General features: G+C 32.8%; 4 protein-coding genes across 4 annotated transcripts; 1 reads left to right on the forward strand and 3 right to left on the reverse strand.

Moving 5' to 3' along the window:
• Positions 1-1779: 1779 nt before the first annotated feature.
• On the forward strand, positions 1780-5286 carry LOC112803099 (monocopper oxidase-like protein SKS1). The gene is made up of 9 exons (XM_025846581.3): positions 1780-2172; positions 2612-2721; positions 2807-3077; positions 3175-3313; positions 3414-3780; positions 4134-4499; positions 4591-4669; positions 4756-4955; positions 5079-5286. The coding sequence occupies exons 1-9, from the start codon at positions 2047-2049 to the stop codon at positions 5176-5178; spliced, it is 1758 nt and encodes a 585-aa protein (XP_025702366.1). The 5' UTR covers positions 1780-2046; the 3' UTR covers positions 5179-5286.
• A 1854-nt stretch (positions 5287-7140) lies between these two features.
• Positions 7141-10023, reverse strand: LOC112803100 (NAC domain-containing protein 105). The gene is made up of 3 exons (XM_025846582.3): positions 9620-10023; positions 8479-8672; positions 7141-8391 (listed from the first exon to the last, which is right to left on the reverse strand). Exons 2-3 carry the CDS (start codon positions 8636-8638, stop codon positions 7532-7534), a joined length of 1020 nt encoding a protein of 339 aa, XP_025702367.1. The 5' UTR covers positions 8639-8672; positions 9620-10023; the 3' UTR covers positions 7141-7531.
• A 424-nt stretch (positions 10024-10447) lies between these two features.
• LOC112803101 (probable pectinesterase/pectinesterase inhibitor 59) lies at positions 10448-12397 on the reverse strand. Its single transcript, XM_025846583.3, has one exon. It carries the CDS (start codon positions 12270-12272, stop codon positions 10623-10625), a length of 1650 nt encoding a protein of 549 aa, XP_025702368.1. The 5' UTR covers positions 12273-12397; the 3' UTR covers positions 10448-10622.
• A 3587-nt stretch (positions 12398-15984) lies between these two features.
• LOC140173290 (uncharacterized) lies at positions 15985-18816 on the reverse strand. Its single transcript, XM_072196144.1, has 4 exons — positions 17850-18816; positions 17504-17732; positions 16507-17020; positions 15985-16278 (listed from the first exon to the last, which is right to left on the reverse strand). The coding sequence occupies exons 1-4, from the start codon at positions 18814-18816 to the stop codon at positions 15985-15987; spliced, it is 2004 nt and encodes a 667-aa protein (XP_072052245.1).
• Positions 18817-23770: the final 4954 nt, after the last annotated feature.

The following is a 23770-nucleotide window of genomic DNA, read 5'->3' on the forward strand; positions in this document are numbered from 1 at the left end:
CTTTGTGAATGACCAATACATAAATACGTGGGAATAAAGTCTCAAATAAGATTCTTTCCATGTTAAAAAGACATTCAGATTGTTACTATTAATTAAAATTATCAGTATAATTAAAACATAAAAATATAATATTATCACTAAATAAATCATAAATTAAATAATCTTAATAAAGAAGTAATAAATTCTATAAATTAAAGCTCATACATTTTTATTATGTAATTGAAACATTTGAAAATGTTTGAGAATTTGATAAATAAAGTTTTTTCTAGCTAAAGTCCTTCTTATATATATGGATCTGAGCCAAAAGAAGGGGTGGCATTAGCTAGTAGTTAATTCAATTGAAATTAAAACACTTTGGTCATCGTAATAAAGTGCTAAATATAACTAAGAGTGCAGTACTGTTGTGCATGGAAGAGAAAATAAAGTAATAAACAATGGTGAGGGCTCGTTGAGATGTGACGAAATGAAATGCCTGTAATAGTTTTCCTAATGGCTCCAACCTCGTCCAAGAATAATGATACATGACATAATATAATTAAGATAGTAATAGGCAATTGCATTGCCTATGATACATATAAAGTTGGCAACAACGATATGACATGCTTCGATCCATTACGTGCATTGCTCTCAAATTGAAATACAAATATATGTAATCAATTAATTAAGTACCTAGCTACTTGCCTTGCCATTTGCCACTTGCCACAATGATCAATCAACGATCAAATTGCTACATATATGCAACAGGCATAAAAATTGTCACAAATTGCATGTATCTGATATTTAACTTATTAATTAAGACAACAGAAGCAAGCATTATACAAATCAGCATATTAAGTTGCACCAATAATAAATTATGACATTTAATTTATGTTACGATATTCTGACCAAAATTTTTTTTTTATGGACATGGACGTAAAGTTCGTATAATCAATCCGATTATACATGGGTCCGTAGTCCTACCAATTACCATATGGCTGTGTTTATTCAGGCTCATGGGTCATCCCTATCAATAACATGAAGAAACTACAGCCCCAAAACACTAAGTCATAAAGCCAATACAAGTGTGCATGTATTTTCTATGGAGAGGTTTTTCTGATTTTGATATGCCCCCTTGGAACAGAAAAGACCAATGTCTGAAGCCCCCGGCCCATGGTCCTAAGTCACAATATAATGGCCCATTTATTTCGGGCTTATATTTGTTAATTTTGTCTCACGAACTCTATTTTGTAAGCCCAAGAAAACCAAAACTCTGTCGTCAGTTTTTCTATTCTGGTCAACACTTCTTAGTTTTGCGCTTTTGAACCCCCAATGTAGGGGTCTTGAACCACACACTGATACTGAAAGTGCTATCCATCTATATTTATTGATGTTATAAAATTCCTAATCTCTCACTTGACAAAAAAAAAAAAAAAAAGATGGCACATTGGTAGCACCAATTTCCCTCCTTTTCATAAGATATGCTAAGCAATATAAATCCCAACGGCATTTTCAAAACTATAGTATTAAATTAAGAAAGGAAAGCTTTTTTCTTGTGCTAAAAACCTTTCGTCCGCGTTGAAACTTGACGCAAAACACAGCAGTATTAAGCTCATGAATGTGTAACGACAAGTCACTATGAGCTGGTGCTGCTGCATCTTCATCATTTTGCATCTTATGATAATACAATGAATTGACTAATAAATAAACAAACAAACAAACAATAGACGCATTTGTTTCTTCTTCTAGATTAAGAAACTGCCTCATTTCTTCTTCTAATAATAATAAAAATCGAATACTAGTGAAGAAACCCATAAATTTAGCAAGTGATCTGGATGGATTTGTTATTGGCAAGAATAGCAAAATAATATCGGAAATTAATTAACGAAATTTTGTTTACCATTTTAAAAAATTAGATTATAGAAATAACGTAACGGGAAGAGAGAGAGAGAGAGAGGACCCAAAACGCACGAAATACAAATAGTGAATTGGCCCGCTCAGTGGTGTAGTGTGTCGTTTTCAATTTGATTCTCTCTCATTCGTTTGTTTTGCGCACAGACACAGTCTCCCATGGTGACGACGCTTCTCTCTCTGCTTCTGCTGCTTCCATGCCTCTCTTCCGCTGCCGATCCTACCGTTAACGCTGACCTTCGCTTCTCATACAAAACTCTTTCCCCCCTCGGCCTTCCTCAACGGGTTCGAATATACATTCACTTCATTTCTCCTGCTTTTCTGTCTTTTTACCTCTTCAATTTCACTAAGTCTTAATTAATAATGTGTTTCCAACTAGTATTTCGAATTCAGCTCGTAGAACAAGGAAAAAAAAATCACAAGCTACGTCTCCGTATATTTCGCTTTTATGTCTAAAGATTTGCATATGCTCAGTTGTTCACTTGTTCTGTATATATATTTCTTTGTTTTCCATGCGAAACTGAAGCTGTCTTGGCCTTCTAGATTTGGTGGACATTGTTTCGTGAGCTTTCAATGGAGATTTTTCGTTTTATTTTATTTTTTGTTAATTTTCTATGTTTATTTTTGTACTTTTAGTTGATTTTCTCCCAAAAATTTAATATATCATGTTTGAAGAAAATTGGATTAGAATTTGGCTCACTTGAGTGATAAAATCTCTCTGCAGGTCATAGCTGTCAATGGTGATTTTCCAGGGCCCTTCATCAACGTTACGACTAATAACAATGTTAATGTGAACGTCCACAATGATTTGGATGAAGATCTTCTCGTTACATGGTTGCTTCCACTGTTACAATCTGTAATATTCACTGTGTTGATATATTCATGAGTTTAACAAGCTTGCTACAAATGATTTTGACAGGTCTGGCATTCAAATGCGCCGCGATGCATGGGAAGATGGTGTTATTGGAACAAATTGTCCAATTCCTCCCAAGTGGAATTGGACATACCAGTTCCAAGTCAAGGATCAAATTGGGAGTTTCTTTTACTTCCCTTCCCTGAATTTCCAAAGAGCCTCTGGTGGTTTTGGTCCCATTGTTGTCAATAATAGGAATATTATCCCTATTCCTTTTGCACAGCCAGATGGGGATATTTTCATCATAATTGGTGATTGGTATACCCAGACTCACACGGTTTGTATATCTCTTATGTTAATTTTTCATTTGTAAGAATTCGTTTTGAAGTGTGTTGTGATTTACTTGTATTGTTTATGCATATATGAAACTGTAGGCTCTGAGAACAACACTTGATGGTGGAAAAGACATTGGAATTCCAGATGGTGTTCTTATCAATGGAAAGGGACCTTACCAATACAACACCACTCTTGTACCTGCTGGCATTGACTATGAAACAATTAGGGTTGATCCAGGTATTACTGTCGCACTATTCTCCTTGTTTATCTTGCATTTTACTGTAGAAGTGGATGTAGCTGTTCGAATATTGACTGGAAGTACAAATATATTTGGCAGGCAAGACATACCGACTTCGAGTCCACAATGTGGGGATTTCAACTAGTTTGAACTTCCGAATTCAAAATCACAATCTACTGCTTGCAGAAACAGAGGGCCATTACACAATTCAAACAAATTTCACTGACTTTGATATTCATGCTGGCCAGTCATACTCTTTTCTACTTTCAACTGATCAGAATGCAAGTACAGACTACTATATTGTTGCAAGTGCAAGGTTTGTAAATGGTTCAGCATGGGATAGGGTTACGGGTGTTGCAATTTTACACTACTCAAATTCTCAGGGAAAAGCAAGTGGTCCACTTCCACCCCCACCAGATGATATTTATAACCCGGGTTATTCAATGAACCAAGCCAAAAGTGTCAGGTTTGCTACTGAAGCTCATATTGTAGAATTTTGCGGGTCATTGGAATTCTATACTGCATCGTTCGTTAACCTTTGACTGACTTTAATTGTTTTATGTATCGTATAAATAGAAAACATTTCATGTCATTAAAATCTACAATAACAGCTTGTTCAGGAATGTGCTAAGTCAGTTATGATTGTCTCTGTTTCATATATTAGTTATGCATAGCCTGAATAGTAGCATCTTACTATAATCTTTTATGTAGGCTTATATAAATCAGAACTCAATAGCTTATGTTTTTAGTTCTTTACACTTGGTGATTTCATTCTCTGGTTGACTATTATGGTTTGAATTCTCATACCTTGTTGTGCAGGCAAAACACATCTGCTAGTGGAGCTCGCCCTAATCCCCAAGGATCCTTTCATTATGGATCTATCAATATCACTGATACATATTTGTTACAAGTTGTGCCACCAGTGACCATAAAAGGCAATGTTCGAGCTACTATCAATGGGGTCTCATTTAATAAGCCTTCTGTTCCATTTCGGCTTGCTGATCTGCATAAATTAAGAGGAATTTACAAGCTTGATTTCCCCAGTAAACCGATGAACAAAGCACCAGTAATCGACACCTCTCTCATAAATGCTACTTATAAGGGGTTCATTGAGATTGTACTGCAAAACAATGACACAACAGTGCAGAATTTTCACTTGGATGGCTACTCCTTTTTTGTAGTTGGGTAATAATTGTCTTTCTTTATTGTTTCTTTTTTTTTTTCCTAAAGTACGATTTTATTCTTATCACTACTCATAATTGATTTTTTTGTTCAGGATGGACTTTGGTAATTGGTCAGAGAATTCTAGAGGTTCTTATAACAAGTGGGATGCGATTTCTCGCTGCACAACTCAGGTGTGTCATTGTTACAAGCATTCTTTGACACTTCCATTTTGGTGTGCTTTTGTTGGATATTCAACTCTTGTTTCACCACTGAACAGGTTTACCCTGGAGGATGGACAGCAATCCTTATATCTCTAGACAATGTTGGAACTTGGAACCTGAGATCAGAAAACCTTGACAGGTGGTTCCTAGGCCAAGAAACATATATGAGGATCGTCAATCCTGAAGAAAATGGTGAAACTGAGATGCCTCCACCAGATCATGTTCTCTACTGTGGCCCCCTCAAAAACTTGCAGAAGTACCTTCTTCAAACCCATTAGCCTTATATCTCATGCTTTCAAGTTGCAAGGACCATGCTCAATTTCATTTAGACTTGTCTTTTAGACTTTTACTAATTTTACTTAATTTATTATGCCTGCAGGCAGCAGAACCATTCTTCTTCTGCAGTCTCTGCTTTTGGAGGGAACCTCCTTTTATCATTACTACTGGCACTTTTTGCTGCGATTTTCATGTGTAACTAAGGATTCTATTTGCTTTTGTTTGCTTTCTTACATTACTCAATTGTAGTTAATAGGCCATTTAGTGGAGTTTGATTACTAATTTCTTGGTATAAAAAAAGTAAAAATACACTTTGATCTCCCCTCCCCTCCCCAATCCCCCCCCCCCCCAAAAAAAAAAAAAGTTGAACAAGTATATATCTGCTAATTACACACTGTTTGAACAAAACGTATCTCTAGCACACTACACTATGAGGTAATTTTTTGTTTTGCGTGGAATGGTTTTTGGCTTGCGAGAAAAGTCACTATTAAAATAGAGTAGCATGAGATAGTTAAGAGTTAAGACTTTATTTTTCTAACACCGGAATTGTTGCAGACCCAAATATTAAAAAAGAACCACATGTTCAAGCAAGTATTGTACATTTTTAATGATATTAGGTTAGAGTGGATTTGATTTGATAGATTTGTTAGGTGAACCTCTCTAATAACCTCAAAATGTTAGTAATGAATTGTGCAATTAGGTAATGGTTGCTGACATAGATGACATTTCCGCCTATTTAGGGTCAAATAATGGAGTGAAAATGGCACAAATATTCACGATTAACCAACGCATTTTCTTATTCCGGTTGACTAATGCCACTTACAACTTGCAATGCAACTATGCAAGCACATGGGTCTCTAGTCTCCGGGACAATGAATGTTAATATCGCAATCAAGCAATTGTATTCTAATCTACATAAAATTAGTCGTTAGTTTTGGCTTTCCACGGACACTCTCTCTTTTTGTTTTTTGTTTCTGGGATTATTTTTAGTCAACTTCTCTTTGGGATTGAAGTTTTAGTTATTCAAAAGCAACGATGTAGCTTTAAAAATAATGGCCCAATGTACCAAACAACAGAACAGTCCGTTATAAACTGGCCTGCGTAACGAAATCAAGATTTTTGTGAACGCATCACATTGTTTAATTATTGTTTGACCAAAAGATGACACATTGGTACTTGGTACCACCAATTTCTCTTTGTCATAATGTATAACGGTATAAGCACTATCACACATTGTATCCCAATGGCATTTCCACAATTATACTATTAAAAATCAAAAGCTTTTTCTTATACCAAATTAAAAAAGCTTCTGTTCACGTTGACACAAAACATAGTAGCAGTTAGCAGACTGTTATGAGTTCGAGTTCCTTTTAGACTATTAAGTCTTCAATTGTTAGCTAGGTAACTCAGTACCAGACCCCAAAAAAAAAAAAAAAAGAGCTAGGTATGTAACTCTGTAAAAATGTATCAATTAAAAGTAATTGGTGAATTCTTTAATTGGTTTTAAACTGACCCAATTCAGAAAAATAAGAATTCCCTTTGCATGCACAATTATACCTCCAAATCCAACATTAGGTGTTGATTTGGCAGCAATTTATATATGTGATTGTTATTACATAGTGCTATTCTATCTATGCAACACAAACTTAGACATAGCTATGTATTGTCATGATCTTAAAGAAACTGTTGTAAAAGTCTTTGAAGTTACGCATACATATATATATATGAAGGACACCTTTGTGGCTCTATAATAAGTGGCTATGACTTGATGACACATCAAATAACCATATATATTCGATGTTTTGCTTGCCTTGTAAACCTGTGAGAGATTGTTAAGGCATAATGTATGTATTGCGAGACTTGGCAGCAAAGCATGCGTGCTATATATCATAATTTGTTGCCATTTCTATTTGGGACCGGATCTCAGTGGTTAAGAAAAACCTCTCCTTAATATACAAAATTAAGTTCCCTAAACTCTTTATCCTATTAGCATATATAGCCTTGATGCTCCACCAAGGACCATAACCAATCATTACAGTGTACCTACTTTTAATCTCTTGTTTCCTTTAATTCATTTGAACATATATGCCAGGGTGAACAAAGGAAGAGATAACATTAATGTAAGCTATATATAACTGTTTACTTTGTTTGAAATGCAAGATACATAGAGAATAGAGATATATATATGAACAGATGTTTGAACATGGACTACTAAATAGAGCCCATGATTCATGGCAAACAATAATTAATAATACAACTTTAAACCCTAAAAGAAATGTGTAAATCCTGCATGCTTCAACTATATATGACTGACTATTTGAATAAACTTTTAACTTAATTAATCCATGCTAGTGATGGTGGATGGCTCCATGCACCTACAATAATGTAAAGTTACAGTCATTTCGTTTATTATGTACAGGAATTTGAACAACCAACACTTGGATCCGTCTTGGTTAATCAATAATAATAACCCTGTTAATTATATTATTTTGTATATAATGTATGTACCCATATATCCAAAACGAATTGGAGCAGAAGCAGAGACTTGAAGAGGCACTATTTCCACACGTCCATTATTGGACAGCTTGAGTTTGATGTTGAGGCACCATTATCATTATTATTATTATTATTATTTTCTGGCATCATCAATTCTTGTTTGGAGACATGATGATCTTCTCTAAGCTGTGATGAAACAAACTTGTCAACAAGTCTCCAATCAGCTGAAGAAGAAGCTTGCTCTTCATTTAAATTTCCATAGAGTAGTGCCTGATGATGAATTAAGCTTTTCCCTTGTTCTTGAAAAGCAGTAGTTTCATTATTATTAATAGCAGCAAATGGTGGTGCCATGATTGGATTATTATTATTATGATTGGAAAGAGCAGCAGTTTGATGAAGAAGTGGAAGATGATGAAGAGGCAAGTTGTTGTTGTGTTGTTGGTAGAAGACATCACAGTTATTATTAGGGATTAGTTGGTGCTTTGATGAAGAAGAACAAGAGTTGTCAAAGTGATCTGGTTGTTGGTGCATGAAAGAGGAGTCATCATACCAAGTGCAGGATGGGGAATCATGATCACTCATCTTACGCATAATGGAAGTCACTCTCTTCTTGAACACTCTACACACAACCCATCCTTCTTCCTGAGGAGTAGCAGCCCCAGTTTGATCGGTTTCAAGACGATATTCGTGCATAATCCAATCAGATTTGAGGCCATTAGGGGCTCGACCTTTGTAGAAGACTAGAGTCTTTCTCATCCCAATCAAGTCATGCTTGGAATATATAGCTTTGTCCCTCCCCGTTGCTTTCCAAAACCCTGCTGCAGTTGCTCTATTTGTGCGAGTTCCCGTTGGATATTTTTTATCTTTATGACTAAAGAAGTACCACTCATTTTGCTCTTCTGTTCCTAGTCTGCATAGCTCTATATATTCATCAAATTAATAAGTTATACTTAAGAATGTATCTTCTGTTAAATAATTAAATCTACGTAGTACAATATGTATGTTACCTTGAAGATCCCAGGGTTCGATTTTGTAGAGGTCAACATCTTTGATGACATCAAGGTCAATCCTACATGAATTAACTTTTTTTCTAAGGTAGTAATCAACGAGTTCTTCATCCGTTGGATGGAACCTAAAACCCGGTGGAACATGACAAAATGTATTCATCTTCCCTCTATCTGATTCTGATCAATGGTTAATCCTGTTATTCAAGAATTCATTTTAAGATCAATAAAACTCATCATCATGATTACATTATGCGGCGTTATATGAGAAAGAAAGTCTAGAGGGGAGCACTTTTATTGAAATCTAGCCGGTATGTAACCAATAAAAGAAAATAGAGTAATTTCACACTATTAGATAAAATCTCATACCATTAAAAGTATCATTGATAACTATTTGATGGCTACAAATCACAAAACTTGTTGCGCCTAACATTCCTTGATTATATATTAGACACATGCACAACACAATAGATCACAGTATTATTTATTTGTATATTACTGCACATGAATACTAAAGTAATTAATGCCACTCATTGCTGTTCCCACTAGTTCATGATCCATGCTTCCAAATGATACAAAGTAACATGCTCAATCACAAAACCAGACACAAATGGGAAATGGAAAATCAAGAACATGTTTGGGAAGAGTAGAAAAAAATAGATTATTAACCAATAATTTCAACTACCATACAACTTATAAATAAAAGCAACGCTCTAAAACTTATTAATATAAGTAAAAGTTTTTTTTTTTAGATTGTAATGATTTTATCAATTTGTTATCAACTATTTTAAATATTAAATAATATTATTTCATATCCATTTTTGGTAATTGTCTACCTAAAAAAAAAAACTTTTTTCATACATTCAAAACATAGTAAATTATCTTAAATTTACTTTTCAGTTAAAGTAGTTAAACATAAATTGATTGTCGCTATCTTTTTTAATTTCTAAGTGTTCCAAACATAAATTAAGAATTGGGACATAGATATGAGAAGATATTATTATATTGACTAATTATTAGCTTAAGTAGAATCGAAAGGAAAGCGTGAATGGTGACTGATGAGTATTATATGTATGAAAATAAATATGAATGTTCTCAACATATATATAGTTTAAGCAAATTAAAGTACGATGAGAGAGCTCACAGAGATGAAGCAAGGTAATAAGAGATGAGGGTGGTGCAGTAACAAATCTGCCTCCCAAGATCATGAAGCTCCTAACTCAGACGAATGTCCTCAATGATTTGTTGGTCTACTTTGATTCATGTTGTTGGGATCAAGTATAGCTAGCTAGGAAGGAAGCCCTAACCCTAAACAAATAATTGTGTGTGTTTGGTTTTGTGGCAATGAAACTAAAGTGATTCTATAAATGGATGTATTGTATTTGTGTCATGATCCATGTCTCACTGTCAGGACTGAATTGGTGGAAAAGCTTTTAGAAGCGAAAGCGGGCAAAAAAATGTGGCAGAAAATATGGCATAAGGGATGATCAAAGTGTTTGTATCTACCCGCCACCAAACAAAGAGTGCTTAACAAGAGAACATGCTAGCTATGGGTCTTTTTCTATCTCTATATACTAATCTTTGCTATTAAGCGCTGAATGAATGAAAGAGGAACTAACGTAACGGCTCAGACCAATCACCAAATCTTAAAAGAAAGAAACAAACACAAAAAGGGATAAGTTGACGTAATGGAGCAGCCAGCTTCCACGCCCACACTCCTTCATAATAATCATCATCTTCACTTACACTAGATTTATTTCATCCATCTCTTCATCTACCTAATATAAGTGTAATTTGTACCATTATTATTGGTTTTTCATATTGGCCTTATAATAATTAGACTAATAATATATAATTCACTTTTTGCTAATTCTAATTGGACAACATATAATAAACATTCATCCAGTGGCTAATAATTACCATATAGAGCAAAAAGCTAAACTCAACATCCTTTATAAAAGTGACGATCATCATTTCATTCATTTGTCTTAACTCATACAAAAGAGAATACATCGAGTAGGATATAATTGAAATAATAATTTAATTTAATTTAATTTAAAATTTCGATCAAAGACACACAAATAATAATTTCTCTCGCTTGCTCAAATGTACAAAAGAATGAATGCTGAAAACAAACTACATGAGAATCAGAGGCCAGAGCTGAAGGGAACAGATGTGGTAGGCAACCAGGTGCGACCAGCAAGAAGAGAAGTCACAGTGAATTGTGAAGCCTCTTTTGGGTTTGATATCACATGAAAACCGGGCCACTTCACTCTTTTGCTTGTATCGGAAGCAGGCCCAGAATTCTCATACTCTCCAAAATATAAAGTATCCTTGGCAAAGTCAGATCCATTCCATTCATCCCAGCCCAATGGGCTTATAAGAGAGTCCAAGTAAGTCCTCATAACAACAACCCTAGCGTTCTGCTGCCAGGGCCGGCCCAAGAAGGTCTGAACCTTGTCCAAAACAGGAACGAGATCGGGTGCGGCTTTGATAACGGATTTGTGGATGGAGATGCCGGTGTTCTGGAAGGGATCCCCTCGGCCCTGTGCGGTGATGGTGTTGGCCTGCCCATCCAGGGGCTTTCTTGCAAATATGTGACAGTTTTGGAAGACCACGGCGGCGTTGCCGAAGATGAAGTCAACGGTGCCGTAGATGTAGCACTGTCTGTAGAACTGGCGCTGCGCGTGGGCCATGAGGGTGTCTTGGTAGCCCACAATGCCGCACTTGTAGAACACAGAGAGGTCGGAGGCGGATCTCAGGGCCACAGCTTGGCCCTTGCGTGGGCCCGCGGTGTTTTGGAAAGTGATGTCTCTTGCGATGAAGTGAAGCCCATCTATGCCGGCGGTTGCGGAGCTGTATGTTGTGTAACCGTCTTGAGAGCTTCTGCTGCCGCTAATGATGGTGTTTCTCATGCCGTCACCAACCAGCATCACGTTATCGTTGTTTTTCTCCACCTCTATGTTTTCTTTGTATACTCCTTTTGTCACGTGTATTACAAATCTGCTTGTCTTCACGGTTCTCTTCGCCGCCGCGTTCAGCGCTTCTTGCACCGTCTTGAAATTCCCCGATCCGTCTTTCGCCACCACAACGTGAGCCTTTATCGCGCTAGATTGAAGAAGCCTCCTTTCGTGACCGGAAAACCAGCTCGGAAAATCGTCTTCTGCTTCTTCTTCTTCTCCCTCTACTTCTGCTTCTGCTAATGCGCGATTTGCTTGTGGTTGTTGCTTCATCATCTTGACGAAATCCAAGTTGATGGCTAAGCTGTTCCTCACCATCTCGGTGACGTTGGTGTTCTTAGATGAAACCTTGAAATCTTGAACGCTGAGTTCTTGTGCACCCGTTTGACACGTTTGGATGTTTGTGAGAGCAGTGCTGAGCCATGTCTGTGCATCAACCGCTGAACAATTGTTGTTGTTAAGGCATTCGAGGGTACGCTTGAGATGGAAGATGGTGTCGTCGTAGAGCTTCAAGCAATCGCCATGCACAGCTTCATGGTTCTTTGTCTTGATCAAGTTTTGGTCCAAACCATGTGCTTCCTTTTGCATGATGGTTGCTTCCTCTAATGCAGATTGCACAAGCATGCTCCTCAACTCGGTTTTGTGCTTGATTATTGTTGTGTGCTGTTGGTTGCTTTGACCTAAGTAGTACTTGCATGTTCCAGGGTGTGGCGTTAGGTTGCACCACCAATCAATGTTACCAGAAGAATGAGAAGAAGAAGGTACTCTTCTTGATGCTGATAAGACAAGTGAAGATACCAGCAATAACAGCCTGATGATAACCATTGTTCTTCCCATGATTGCCTTTAGTTTATCAGTGAATGAATGAATGTATGAAAGCTAAGAAACAATAATAATTAGGTGGAGTTCGATTGGTTGATGATTGATCCAACAATGTGTAGGAAATATGTATGTGTTTTTGTTTTGAGTTGATTGGTTTTGGAATTTGGAGGGTGCTGACAAGTTTATATATGTATGTTTTTGGGTGTGGAGTGTGAATGTCAAAGACGCGTGTGTTTAATCCAATAATAATAAGATAATAGTGGCAGATAGAGTTACATTACAATGCAAACTGTGATTATTGAGATTTCAAGTAAAGAATAAAAAAAGGAATAAAAGCTTAGCAGGTGCAAGAATGTCGTAGCTAGCTAGAACTAGAAGTCGCTAATTGCAAATGCAAGAAAAACACAAACAAGTGTCTGTCGCTGAGAGCAAAATCTGAAACGAATCTTGGTTACCAAGTTATCATCTGCGACGGCTATGATGAGGATGAGGAAAAAAGGATACGTTGAGTTGGTGTCAAGTTGTATGCTAGTTTAAATTTCAAAAAATGCATGCATAATGGTGATCAACAAAAATAGTATATATTATCCATTAGTGAGCAGAATTCTTCAAGCACAGGTGAAGGAGCAGTTGCTTTGAACGTAGTAACCATTTTCACTTGCATGCTGTTGCACTCCTCTGCGTCTAATTCAAGCATGCATATCTCAATTCTGCCGTAACCCATGTGCTCTTGGTTGCACATTACGCAATTAATTATTTCAAACATTTTGACTTTGCATTATATATATATTATTATCTCCAGGAAATAACTCCTTCATGTATCACCATATATCAGGTCTTCATCATATGTATATATACTTTTCCTAATATTAATTAAAGTCGTCAGTTATAAGTTCAAAATGAATGTACAATTAAACCAAAATATAACTCATGAGCAGTCATTATGAAAAACGGATAGAAATAAAATGCAAAATTAATTAACTCAAGTTATATCTGATTTTGAGTAATGAAGCAGCATATATAGTATGTATTATTATAAAATTTGTTCTATATTAAAATTCAATAAAATGTTTTTTCATATATATACATTGTACATTATACACACACAACTGGAAGAAAAAATCTACTTTATATTGATAAGCCATTTTAGTTTTTCTAAATTAACATAATTAGATGAAATTTGTACCCAGATATTTAATGAATTTATGAATATAATAAAGTATAAATGACTTATCAATATAAATTAAAAAATGAAAAAAGTAACATTTTTTTTTGCAAAATAAATAAATTAAAAAATAAAAATAATTTAACGAAAAAATGCAGCGTTGCCAGTAATTTTAGTAAAACAGTAGAAAATTAATTAGTACTAACTCAAATACAAAACAAATATAAAAAAGTATTATTCACGTAACATTTCTGTTATTTAAAATATTTTTTAAAAGTTAAAATAAATAAATACAGGTAGGATTGACAAGTATATAATAAAGAAAGTAAGTGTTGAATCTAAAATTTCATACATAAAATTAGGATAAAATCTAAATTCTATTATATTCTATGCATTGTGAACTATAAATACTGAAAAAATTTCGGGTGTTAAGTTAATGTTTATCTTATAAACTTCTCACTCTTTTTTATTTTTTATTATTTTACGTAGAACTAACTTCATATACTCTTCACATTTACAACTTACAACTGACAAGATTTTATTAATAATAAATGACCATTTAGATAGGAAGTAATATCAAATAATAGATACATAGCTAAGGATATTTCAATTGTTTTTTATAATAAAATAGTAATTTAAATTAATTTAAGATATAATTTATCAATTTTTCAATTAAATTAATTTATTCAATTTATTTTAATAAAATAATATAATTTAATTAATTATATATATTAAATTTTAATTTTTAAAAAATATATTAAAAAAATATTTTAAACGCCTTTATTTTATTACCAATAATTATATTCATCCACAAATTCAGACGTAAAGTCGCAAGCTATGCGTTACTAACAAAAAGTAGATCTGTATCCAAATTACATCACTTAACGGTGGCCAAGGATTCAAAATTGGATTCTCAACTAAAAAACTGTGAATTTTGATGTTGAGATCACACACGTAATATTGAATATTTGTACCTCTATTAGGCATGGTTCCATAAATGGTTTTTTCATTTTCAAGGCTTACAGTGAAAGCTCTTCCAACACCAAATTCCTTAATATTATTTATGATGACCACTATAGATTACATGAGTATTTTCTCTTTATTAAACAACTCTTGTCATTCTATTTTTTTTCAGGGAAATACTAATTTTAGAAAGTTAAAGAGCTGCTCATGATCTTCAATCCTGTATATAATAATAAAAAAGAAAATAATTAGTACTACTTTTGTTAATTATCTTGTTGGCTCTCTCTTATTAAATTCATTCCGTAGTAGGTATGTTATCTTTTTTCTCGAAATTTCACACAATAATGTCGCATGCCACCAAGGCACCAAAATATGCCATCTTTGTAGGTAAGTAATTAAAGAACAAATTCAGACCGTAATGCTGGAGAATAATGGCTTCACATATACGTGGCAGGATTTTGAGGTGCATATTAATAATTTGATTTGATATGATTGGTTGAAAGGTTGTCCTTTTAAACTTGTTAATTAAATACTCATTAAAATAATTACCTTTTTGTACCAATAATTTCGATTCTATAGTGAAGTAGATAGCTAGTTCTTACTTCTTATTCTTAATTTTTCGGAGTTTAAGATTCTTTTAGAGCTAAATTATGTATTTTATAAGTTGCAATAATACATTTTCTAAGAGAACTATACGAATGATCTGCCACATCATTATAAATATGAAAAGACTAGTTCATAAGTAAATTGCTTGTTTATGTGCTAGCTAGGTAGGTATAAATGAAATATAATAGGTTTTATTTAGGTAATTAACTTTCCCTTTATTATTTCATTGTTAATTCGATCATTGCTCGCCCGTGAGCTCCCTATATGCATGATTAAGCAAAGAACCTTTTTGGTTGGGTTGGCGAGACAAAATCTTTGCAACTACGTTGTTGAAAATATAACCGAGCGAGTATGGGAGGCGATGCATCACAAACACATTTTAATTCCCTTTCTCACAACTGTCATCTCATGATGTTGATCATCATGTATACATACATGTAAGTATAATACCCACAATTAATTGGTCCTAGAATCACTCACTCATATAAATGACACTATTATATTTTTCATCTCTCAAACTCACTAACACTCATAAAACAAGGAAGAGAATTTTCACATTTCAAAACATACACATTTCATTATATAACACACACATACATTTCACAAGACATATGTGCCTTTCTATAGGCAATGCTTCTTTACTAAAATAATAATTTATGAATTACAACTCAATTTTGTAATGACTACTATTTTATGAGTTGGCTTCATGAATCTTCTTTCAACTTGTATTCATGTAGTTTCCATAATCTTCTAATTTGCTTGACTTCCAATTTCAATTCAATTTGATTTTGAATTTCTTCAAATGTTGTAGAATGTTGTAGGTATACTACTCTCTTGAATGTTCTTCAAAAATCTTCAAGCTTCCAACATTATCTAGTAAATAGATGATTATTGTTTTCAACTCAAACTTTTCTTCTTCAATTCTTTAACCATGTTTCATGAAGATTCTAGTCCATGCAAGTTGATTTAAAATTTTAATCAACATTGCCTCCCTTAAATCAAACTTGCAGAATTAAGCATCTTCTTCAATTTGTAAAATAATTCTGTCTTCAATAGCTTTATAAATATATCAGCAACTTGTTCCTCAGTTGGACAATACTCGATCACTGGTTTTTGTTTGTATCCTTTTGCAACTAATCTTGCTTTGAAACGATCAACTTTGCCATTGGGTTTGTACTTAGTCTTGTAAACCCACTTTACTCCAATTGGCTTCTTAATTGCTGGTAAATCGGTCAGCTCCCATGTGTCATTCTTCTCAATGGCATGAATCTCCTCATCCATTGCTTTCTTCCAATTGTTGTCTTTAAAGGCTTCTTCAAAGTTCAACGGCTCACAATCTGAAAATAGAGCAAAATTTATGATTTCTTCATCAGACGGATCGTTGTCATTGCCAACTTCATAATCTGCTAATCTAGCAGGTAGTCTCCTCTCTCTTTGAGGTCTTCTAGATGATTCTGGTTGTTCGGTTGTGTCTGGTTGTCTTTCTTCATTATCATCACATGTATTTGAAATTACAATCGGATGTTTTTCTGTCTTTGTGTCCCAGTTCCACATGTCTTTCTCGTCAAACGTCACGTCTCTGCTGATGATCACTTTCTTTGTTTTTGGATTGTACAACTTGTATGCTTTTGAGTCTGTGCTATAGCCAATAAAGATACACTTCTCGCCTTTGTCATCTAACTTCTTCCTTAACTGATCTGGTACATGGGCATAAGCAATACACCCAAAGACTCTGAAATGATGAATGGAAGGCCGCTTTCCACTCCAAGCTTCCTCTGGAGTTTTATCACGAACACTTTTTGTTGGACACCTGTTTAAAATATGAACTGCTGTTGTGACTGCTTCTGCCCAAAACTCTTTAGGCATTTGTTTTGACTTGAGCATGCATCTGACCATCTCCATGATGGTTCTGTTCTTTCTTTCAGCAACTCCATTTTGTTGAGGAGTGTATCTAGTTGTTAGTTGGTGTTGAATTCCGTGTTGCTTAAAGTATTCTGAACACGCAAGATATTCTGTTCCTCTATCTGTTCTGAGAATTTTGATTTTACAGCCACTTTGTTTTTCGACAAACGCCTTGAATGTCTTAAAGACATCACATGCTTCTGATTTTTGCTTCAGAAAGTATACCCATGTATATCTACTAAAATCATCAATAAAAGTGATAAAGTACCTGCTACCACCATTACTTGGAACTTCTACAGAACAGAGATCTGAATGCACAATTTCAAGTAATCTTCTAGCTCTCCAAGACTTTCCTGTAGGGAATGGATCTCTGTGCTTCTTTCCCAGTTGACAAATCTCACAAATACAATTGGGAATATGAATCCGTGGTAGACCAGAAACAAGTCATTTTCTTGACAGGTAGTTTAGGCCAGAAAAATGAAAGTGCCCAAACCGCATATGCCACAACCAGTTATCATCAAGTATCACAGAACTCATGCAAGAGGGATTAACATGTTGAATTTTTAACGGAAACATTCTGTTTGAGGTCATCTTTGCTTTATCTATGAACCTTCCGTTGTTGTCAAATACAGTACAATATCCATGATAAGTTATCATCTTATATCCCTTCTCAGATAATTGCCCCATACTCAGTAAATTGTAATCAAGTTCAGGAGCATAGAAAACATCAGAAATATAACTCAGAGAACCATCTTTCAATCTAATTGGTATGTGCCCTTTTCCTTCAATAGGGATCTTTGTACTATTACCAAACTTCAATAATAGTTTAACTGAATCATCTAATGAAGAAAATAACTCCTTTCTACCAGACATATGATTACTGCAAGCATTATCCAAGTACCATATATTTTCATCTTCAGCACATGAATTACTTGTAAAAAATAAAGTCTGAGTACCCGGATTATCATCAGTGTTTTGATGCTGATTTTCTGCAACGTGTGCTTGATTGTTATTCACCATTTTGAATCTACAATCTGCTACTTTGTGTCCATACTTTTCACAATGAAAACAGTTGAAATTGGTTCTTTCTTGATAAAAATTGCCTCGACCTCTTCCTCGGTTGACAGGCCTGAAATTCGTTCCACCTCTTCCTTGATTAGGTGGTGTAAAATTGTTGTAACTTCCTTGGTTGTAATTGCCACGACCTCTATCTCTAAAACTTCCTCTGCCTCTACTTTGAAAATTAAAACCACGACCTCGTCCTTCTTGTGTACGGTTTGATTCTGCAACGTTGTTGAAATTCACTCGACTTTTCAGGGCTTCCTCAGTTGATTTTTCTGACTTCTCCAGTATTCTACTGATGTGGCTTTCCATGGTTCCTTGCAACTCTGCAATCGTCATAGTATCCATATCGTGGGACTCTAGTATCGTAGTCACCACATGGTCATATTTCATCGGCATGGTGCGAAGAATTTTCTCCACCACTTTGCTATCGGGCATATCTTCTCCATAGACTCTCATCTTATTGACAAGATCTGTAACACGAGTAAAATATTGCTCAACGGTTTCTGAGCTAGACATCTCGTACCTTTCATATTCTCTTCTTAAAGACTGTAGCTTTGCTTTCTGAGCTTTATCTACGCCTTTGTATGACAGCTTCAACGTGTTCCATGCTTCCTTTGCACTTTTGGTATTTGCTATTTTGCCAAACACCGTATAATCTACTCCTTGATGAATTTGAGATAGCGCCAATTGATCTCTCCTTTGTTGGGCAGCATCTGCTCCTTCTTGCAAACCTGGTTCAATGAAATTCCACAGGTTCTGGGCCTTCAAATGGGTAGACATCAAAGTCTCCCAATAACTATAATCAAGTTTCCCATCTAACTTGGGACCGGACCACACAATATTGAAAGTGTTTGCCATACTGACTCTATGAATAAACAACTATGTGAGAACTCTCTCACACCTTACAAACTCTCAAACACCAGGCGCTGGATTAACCAGCTCTGATACCAAATGTAAGTATAATACCCGCAGCTAATTGGCCCTAGGATCACTCACTCATATAAATGACACTATCATATTTTTCATCTCTCAAACTCACTAACACTCATAAAACAAGGGAGAGAATTTTCACATTTCAAAACATACACATTTCATTATATAACACACACATACATTTCACAAGGCATATGTGCCTTTATATAGGCAATGCTTCTCTACTAAAATAATAATTTATGAATTACAACTCAATTTTGTAATGACTACTATTTTATGAGTTGGCTTCATGAATCTTCTTTCAACTTGTATTCATGTAGTTTCCATAATCTTCTAATTTGCTTGACTTCCAATTTCAATTCAATTTGATTTTGAATTTCTTCAATGTTGTAGAATGTTGTAGGTATACTACTCTCTTGAATGTTCTTCAAAAATCTTCAAGCTTCCAACATTATCTAGTAAATAGATGATTATTGTTTTCAACTCAAACTTTTCTTCTTCAATTCTTTAACCATGTTTCATAAAGATTCTAGTCCATGCAAGTTGATTTAAAATTTTAATCAACAATACATAACACAACTAAGTAAGCATGCATTCAATACCATTTATATACATATTCAATTTATTATGGATATATGCATCCTTTGCGTTATTATCTATTCCCTAAATTAATTTTTATACTAAGTTTCCCTCCCAGGCCCCCACCCCTACCCCCAACAACATATTTTAGCATTCTTTCTAATCTTCCTTTTGATAATAAATTAATAACCCTAAAGTCTCCTTTACACATTCTTTTATGGGTTTTATTGAATATGTAACTTTGATCAAACTAACATGTTAGATGTTGGTCCTGCTTTAATTTCTATCTCTCTATATATCTTTCTTTTTTGTTTTTCTTTTCTTTCTTGCCCCTTAGCTTCTTTAAGTCATGATCATGTCTATTTTAACTTTATTATCCGATTCTTTGATGATGATATGCTTTTATTTCAATTATTGTGTTGTGTATATCATCTAATCAATTATCTATTGATTTGATATTATTTTGTAACTTAGCTTTTCGATTCCCTGAAAAAAAATAGAATGACAAGAGTATTGTTTAATAAAGAGAAAATACTGATATAATCTATAGTGGTCATCATAAATAATATTAAGGAATTTGGTGTTGGAAGAGCTTTCACTGTAAGCCTTGAAAATGAAAAAACCATTTATGGAACCATGCCTAATAGAGGTACAAATATTCAATATTACGTGTGTGATCTCAACATCAAAATTCACAGTTTTTTAGTTGAGAATCCAATTTTGAATCCTTGGCCACCGTTAAGTGATGTAAATTGGATAGAGATCTACTTTTTGTTCGTAACACATAGATTGCGACTTTACGCCTCAATTTGTGGATGAACATAATTATTGGTAATAAAATACAGACGCTTAAAACGCCTTTTGTTAAAGAAAATTTTTAATAATTAAAATTTAATGTATATAATTAATTAAATTATATTATTTTATTTAAATTAAATTAAATAAATTAATTTCGTTAAAAAATTAATAAATTATATTTTAAATTAATATTTTTTATAAAAAATAAATATAATATCTCTATTATAAAAAATAATTGAAATATTCTTAGCTATGTATCTATTATTTGATATCACTCACTATGTCTAAATGGTCAATTATTATTATTATTATTATTATTATTATTATTATTATTATTATTATTATTATTATTATTAAATCTTCAATCCCAAATCCTATGTCCCACGACCAGGAAAAGGACCAGAAGCACACAATTATGGAACCACTTTAGTCTGTAATTTCGGCACATGCCTTCAAACTTATCCAACTACTCACATATCATTGTTTATATATCAATGAATTCCTTTTACTGCGATATTGAATATTCTACTCCCCCTAACTATTTGTATTTATGGTTGATAATGGTAGAGTATAATAGAATTTAGGCTTTATTTTAATTTTATTTATGAATTAATTTTTTTTAAATTTTGTTCTATTTTATTTGCGGGTTAATAATTTTTTAATTTTAGTTTTATTTGCGGTCTAAAATTCTAAATCCTATCCTATTTAATTTTATTTACAGAAAAAAAATATAATAAAATATATATTAATAAAATAGAAAATAAAAAATTTAAATTAAAATTAAAAATAATAATTTTTTAAAAAAATTTAACATAAAATTACGAATAATATGATCATCAACTAATTTAGTGATTATTTTAATTTTTTATAAAAAGAAGATTGTGAATTCAACAGTCACTTTCTTTATTACATACATAACTTTTACATATATATTATATGATATATTAAAAGTACAAATAGAATAGAGTAGGATATACCTTGAACCTGTATCTTATTATATCCGCAGATAAATTTGCACCACATCTACAAATAGAGTAGTTTTTGCTAGTCCTAACTCCTACCTGTATTGATACTTTATTTATTTTAACTTTTAAAAAATATTTTAGAAAACAGAAACGTTAGTGAGTAATACTTTTTAATATTTGTTTTTTATTTGAGTTAGTACTAATCAATTTTCTACTGTTTTACTAAAATTACTGACAATGCAGCATTTTTCGTTAGGTAAATTATTTTTATTTTTTAATTTAATTATTTTGCAAAAATAAATAATGTTACTTTTTTTCATTTTCGAATTTATATTGATAAGTCATTTATACTTTATTAATATATTCATAAATTCATCAAATATCTGGGTACGAATTTCATCTAATTATGTTAATTTATACATAATTTAGAAAAACTAAAATGGCTTATCAATATAAAGTAGATTTTTTCTTCCAGTTGTGTGTGTATAATGTATAATGTATATGTATGAAAAAAGCATTTTATTGTATTTTAATATAGAACAAATTTTATAATAATACATACTATATATATATATATATATATATATATATATATATATATATATATATGCTGCTTCATTACTCAAAATCAGATATAACTTGAGTTAATTAATTTTGCATTTTATTTGCTATTCGTTTTTCATAATGACTGCTCATGAGTTATATTTTGGTTTAATTGTACATTCATTTTGAACTTATAACTGACGACTTTAATATTATTATTACTTACTTGGTGACTAAACAGTTATGACATTATTAATATCAATTGAGTTATAACTTGTAGTCATTACTACATTGAATTCATTTCAAATTTGTAACCTATGTATGACATGTTAAAATAGTTATTAGTACTGATTTAATGATTAAATGTTGATAACATCAATTGCAATAGAATTATAATTAGTCACCACTTTATTTTTACTGCAAATTTTATGACAAAGACTTCAAAACACGCAATTATGTGTATTGTTTTTGGTTAAAATATAATTTTCCTTTAAATTAATGGACTCCTTCATATATATAAAAAGTTAATATATCTACCCAAAAATATATTTAAATAGAATAAAGTACTATTTTATAGTTCTCAATAATATTTGAATTAATTTTTTATTTAGTTAATAATATTTCAAACGTCATATTTTAAAAAATTTTAAATAAATTTAATATTTTCTATTATTAAATTTGACACGTATAATTAATGAAATAAGTTACATAAGTATTAATAATGTTATTAATTAAGTTATATTATACTCCTTCTTCTCATTTTTTTATTGTACAAAACCTTAAGATTTTAGTAATCAATCATTTACGAACCAAAGAAAAAATATTTTATATTGATAATTATTATTGAGTGAATTTTATTTATCTACTGAATTTGAATATTATTGATGATTTAATATGCGAATTCTTTATGTCAAATTTAACCATATGATAATATTAAAGTTGGTTAAATTTAAATAGGTAAAAAATTAATTCAAGAGAGGGTGTTATGGCCTTGCACATTAAATACGTGGTTTAAATGTGAACATATTACAAGACTCAGACTCTCTTTGAAGCTTGACATAGGTTTCTACACAAATATGATCTAAAAACTTTTCTATAAACACTAATATTTTACACGCTTATTCAACACACATTCTTATTCTATTGTTTTACACGATGCAATTTCTATTTTTGGGTTGAAAACCGTAAAACAATAAATAGAATAAGAATTTAGCGCGTGTTTGGGCTTAGTGCACTTTTGACGAAACCTCTAACTCTAAGTACACGGTTTATAAAGCAAGTAAATACACTAAATTAAGAAAGGGGAAGCTTGTGGCATTCTAAGTTAATAACATAAATTATCTATTTAATTGTACCTATAATAATAACGAGAAATAAAGGGTAAGAAGAAAAGTAGGTAAGCCAGTAGATGGAACTATTAATTTCTTAGTTGAATTTTTTTTAGTTTGGGGAAAAGGGCGTATAATGAATGTATACCAAATAAACAATAGTAGCATGTGAGGTGAGGTCCCATCCCATTCATTCAATTTTCGTTTCACATTTTGATCACTTTGTTTATGTTTGCTTTTTCTTTTGAGTTTTTTTTTTATATTTTATTAATTTGAATTCATTTTTTCTTGCACGGTTTCCAATTGGTCGCCTTTTCGGACTTCGATTCCGTATTTTGCTCCACCATTCCCGATTATTTAATTTGATTATCACATTATGATGGTACTTAATTGGGGCCTTCAAGTTAGGCAAATTTAGGAACACCATGTCAATTTCTCAATCACTTTAGCCATAATCAATTAATCAACTGTAATGCTTCAGAAACCAAATTGATTTCATCTAATAGTTAGTTCATTAGTCCCTTTAAATAAAAGTTAGAGTTTAAATTTTGTTTTGTATCAATGACAAATTCTTAAATTAAACTTATGACAGTAGAAAAAAATATAGATAAATAATTAAAATACTAAACAATGTGAACAATGGATATATTGAATGTTCAATTTACT

This window comes from Arachis hypogaea, chromosome 5 (genome assembly GCF_003086295.3).
Source record: "Arachis hypogaea cultivar Tifrunner chromosome 5, arahy.Tifrunner.gnm2.J5K5, whole genome shotgun sequence".
NCBI classification, from domain to species: domain Eukaryota; kingdom Viridiplantae; phylum Streptophyta; class Magnoliopsida; order Fabales; family Fabaceae; genus Arachis; species Arachis hypogaea.

What these genes read in the sequence shown, in the direction of transcription:
- LOC112803099 (XM_025846581.3), top strand. Translation starts at nt 2,047, where the DNA reads ATGGTGACGACGCTTCTCTCTCTGCTTCTGCTGCTTCCATGCCTCTCT. An exon ending in CCCTCGGCCTTCCTCAACGG is followed by an intron (nt 2,173 to 2,611) that starts GTTCGAATATAC and finishes ATCTCTCTGCAG; the next exon opens with GTCATAGCTGTCAATGGTGA. An exon ending in TTTCTCGCTGCACAACTCAG is followed by an intron (nt 4,670 to 4,755) that starts GTGTGTCATTGT and finishes ACCACTGAACAG; the next exon opens with GTTTACCCTGGAGGATGGAC.
- LOC112803100 (XM_025846582.3), bottom strand. Translation starts at nt 8,638, where the DNA reads ATGAATACATTTTGTCATGTTCCACCGGGTTTTAGGTTCCATCCAACG. An exon ending in CGAACCCTGGGATCTTCAAG is followed by an intron (nt 8,392 to 8,478) that starts GTAACATACATA and finishes ATGAATATATAG; the next exon opens with AGCTATGCAGACTAGGAACA.
- LOC112803101 (XM_025846583.3), bottom strand. Translation starts at nt 12,272, where the DNA reads ATGGGAAGAACAATGGTTATCATCAGGCTGTTATTGCTGGTATCTTCA.
- LOC140173290 (XM_072196144.1), bottom strand. Translation starts at nt 18,816, where the DNA reads ATGGCAAACACTTTCAATATTGTGTGGTCCGGTCCCAAGTTAGATGGG. An exon ending in AAACACTGATGATAATCCGG is followed by an intron (nt 17,733 to 17,849) that starts GTACTCAGACTT and finishes TTTCTTCATTAG; the next exon opens with ATGATTCAGTTAAACTATTA. An exon ending in GTATTTGACAACAACGGAAG is followed by an intron (nt 17,021 to 17,503) that starts GTTCATAGATAA and finishes CAAAATTCTCAG; the next exon opens with AACAGATAGAGGAACAGAAT.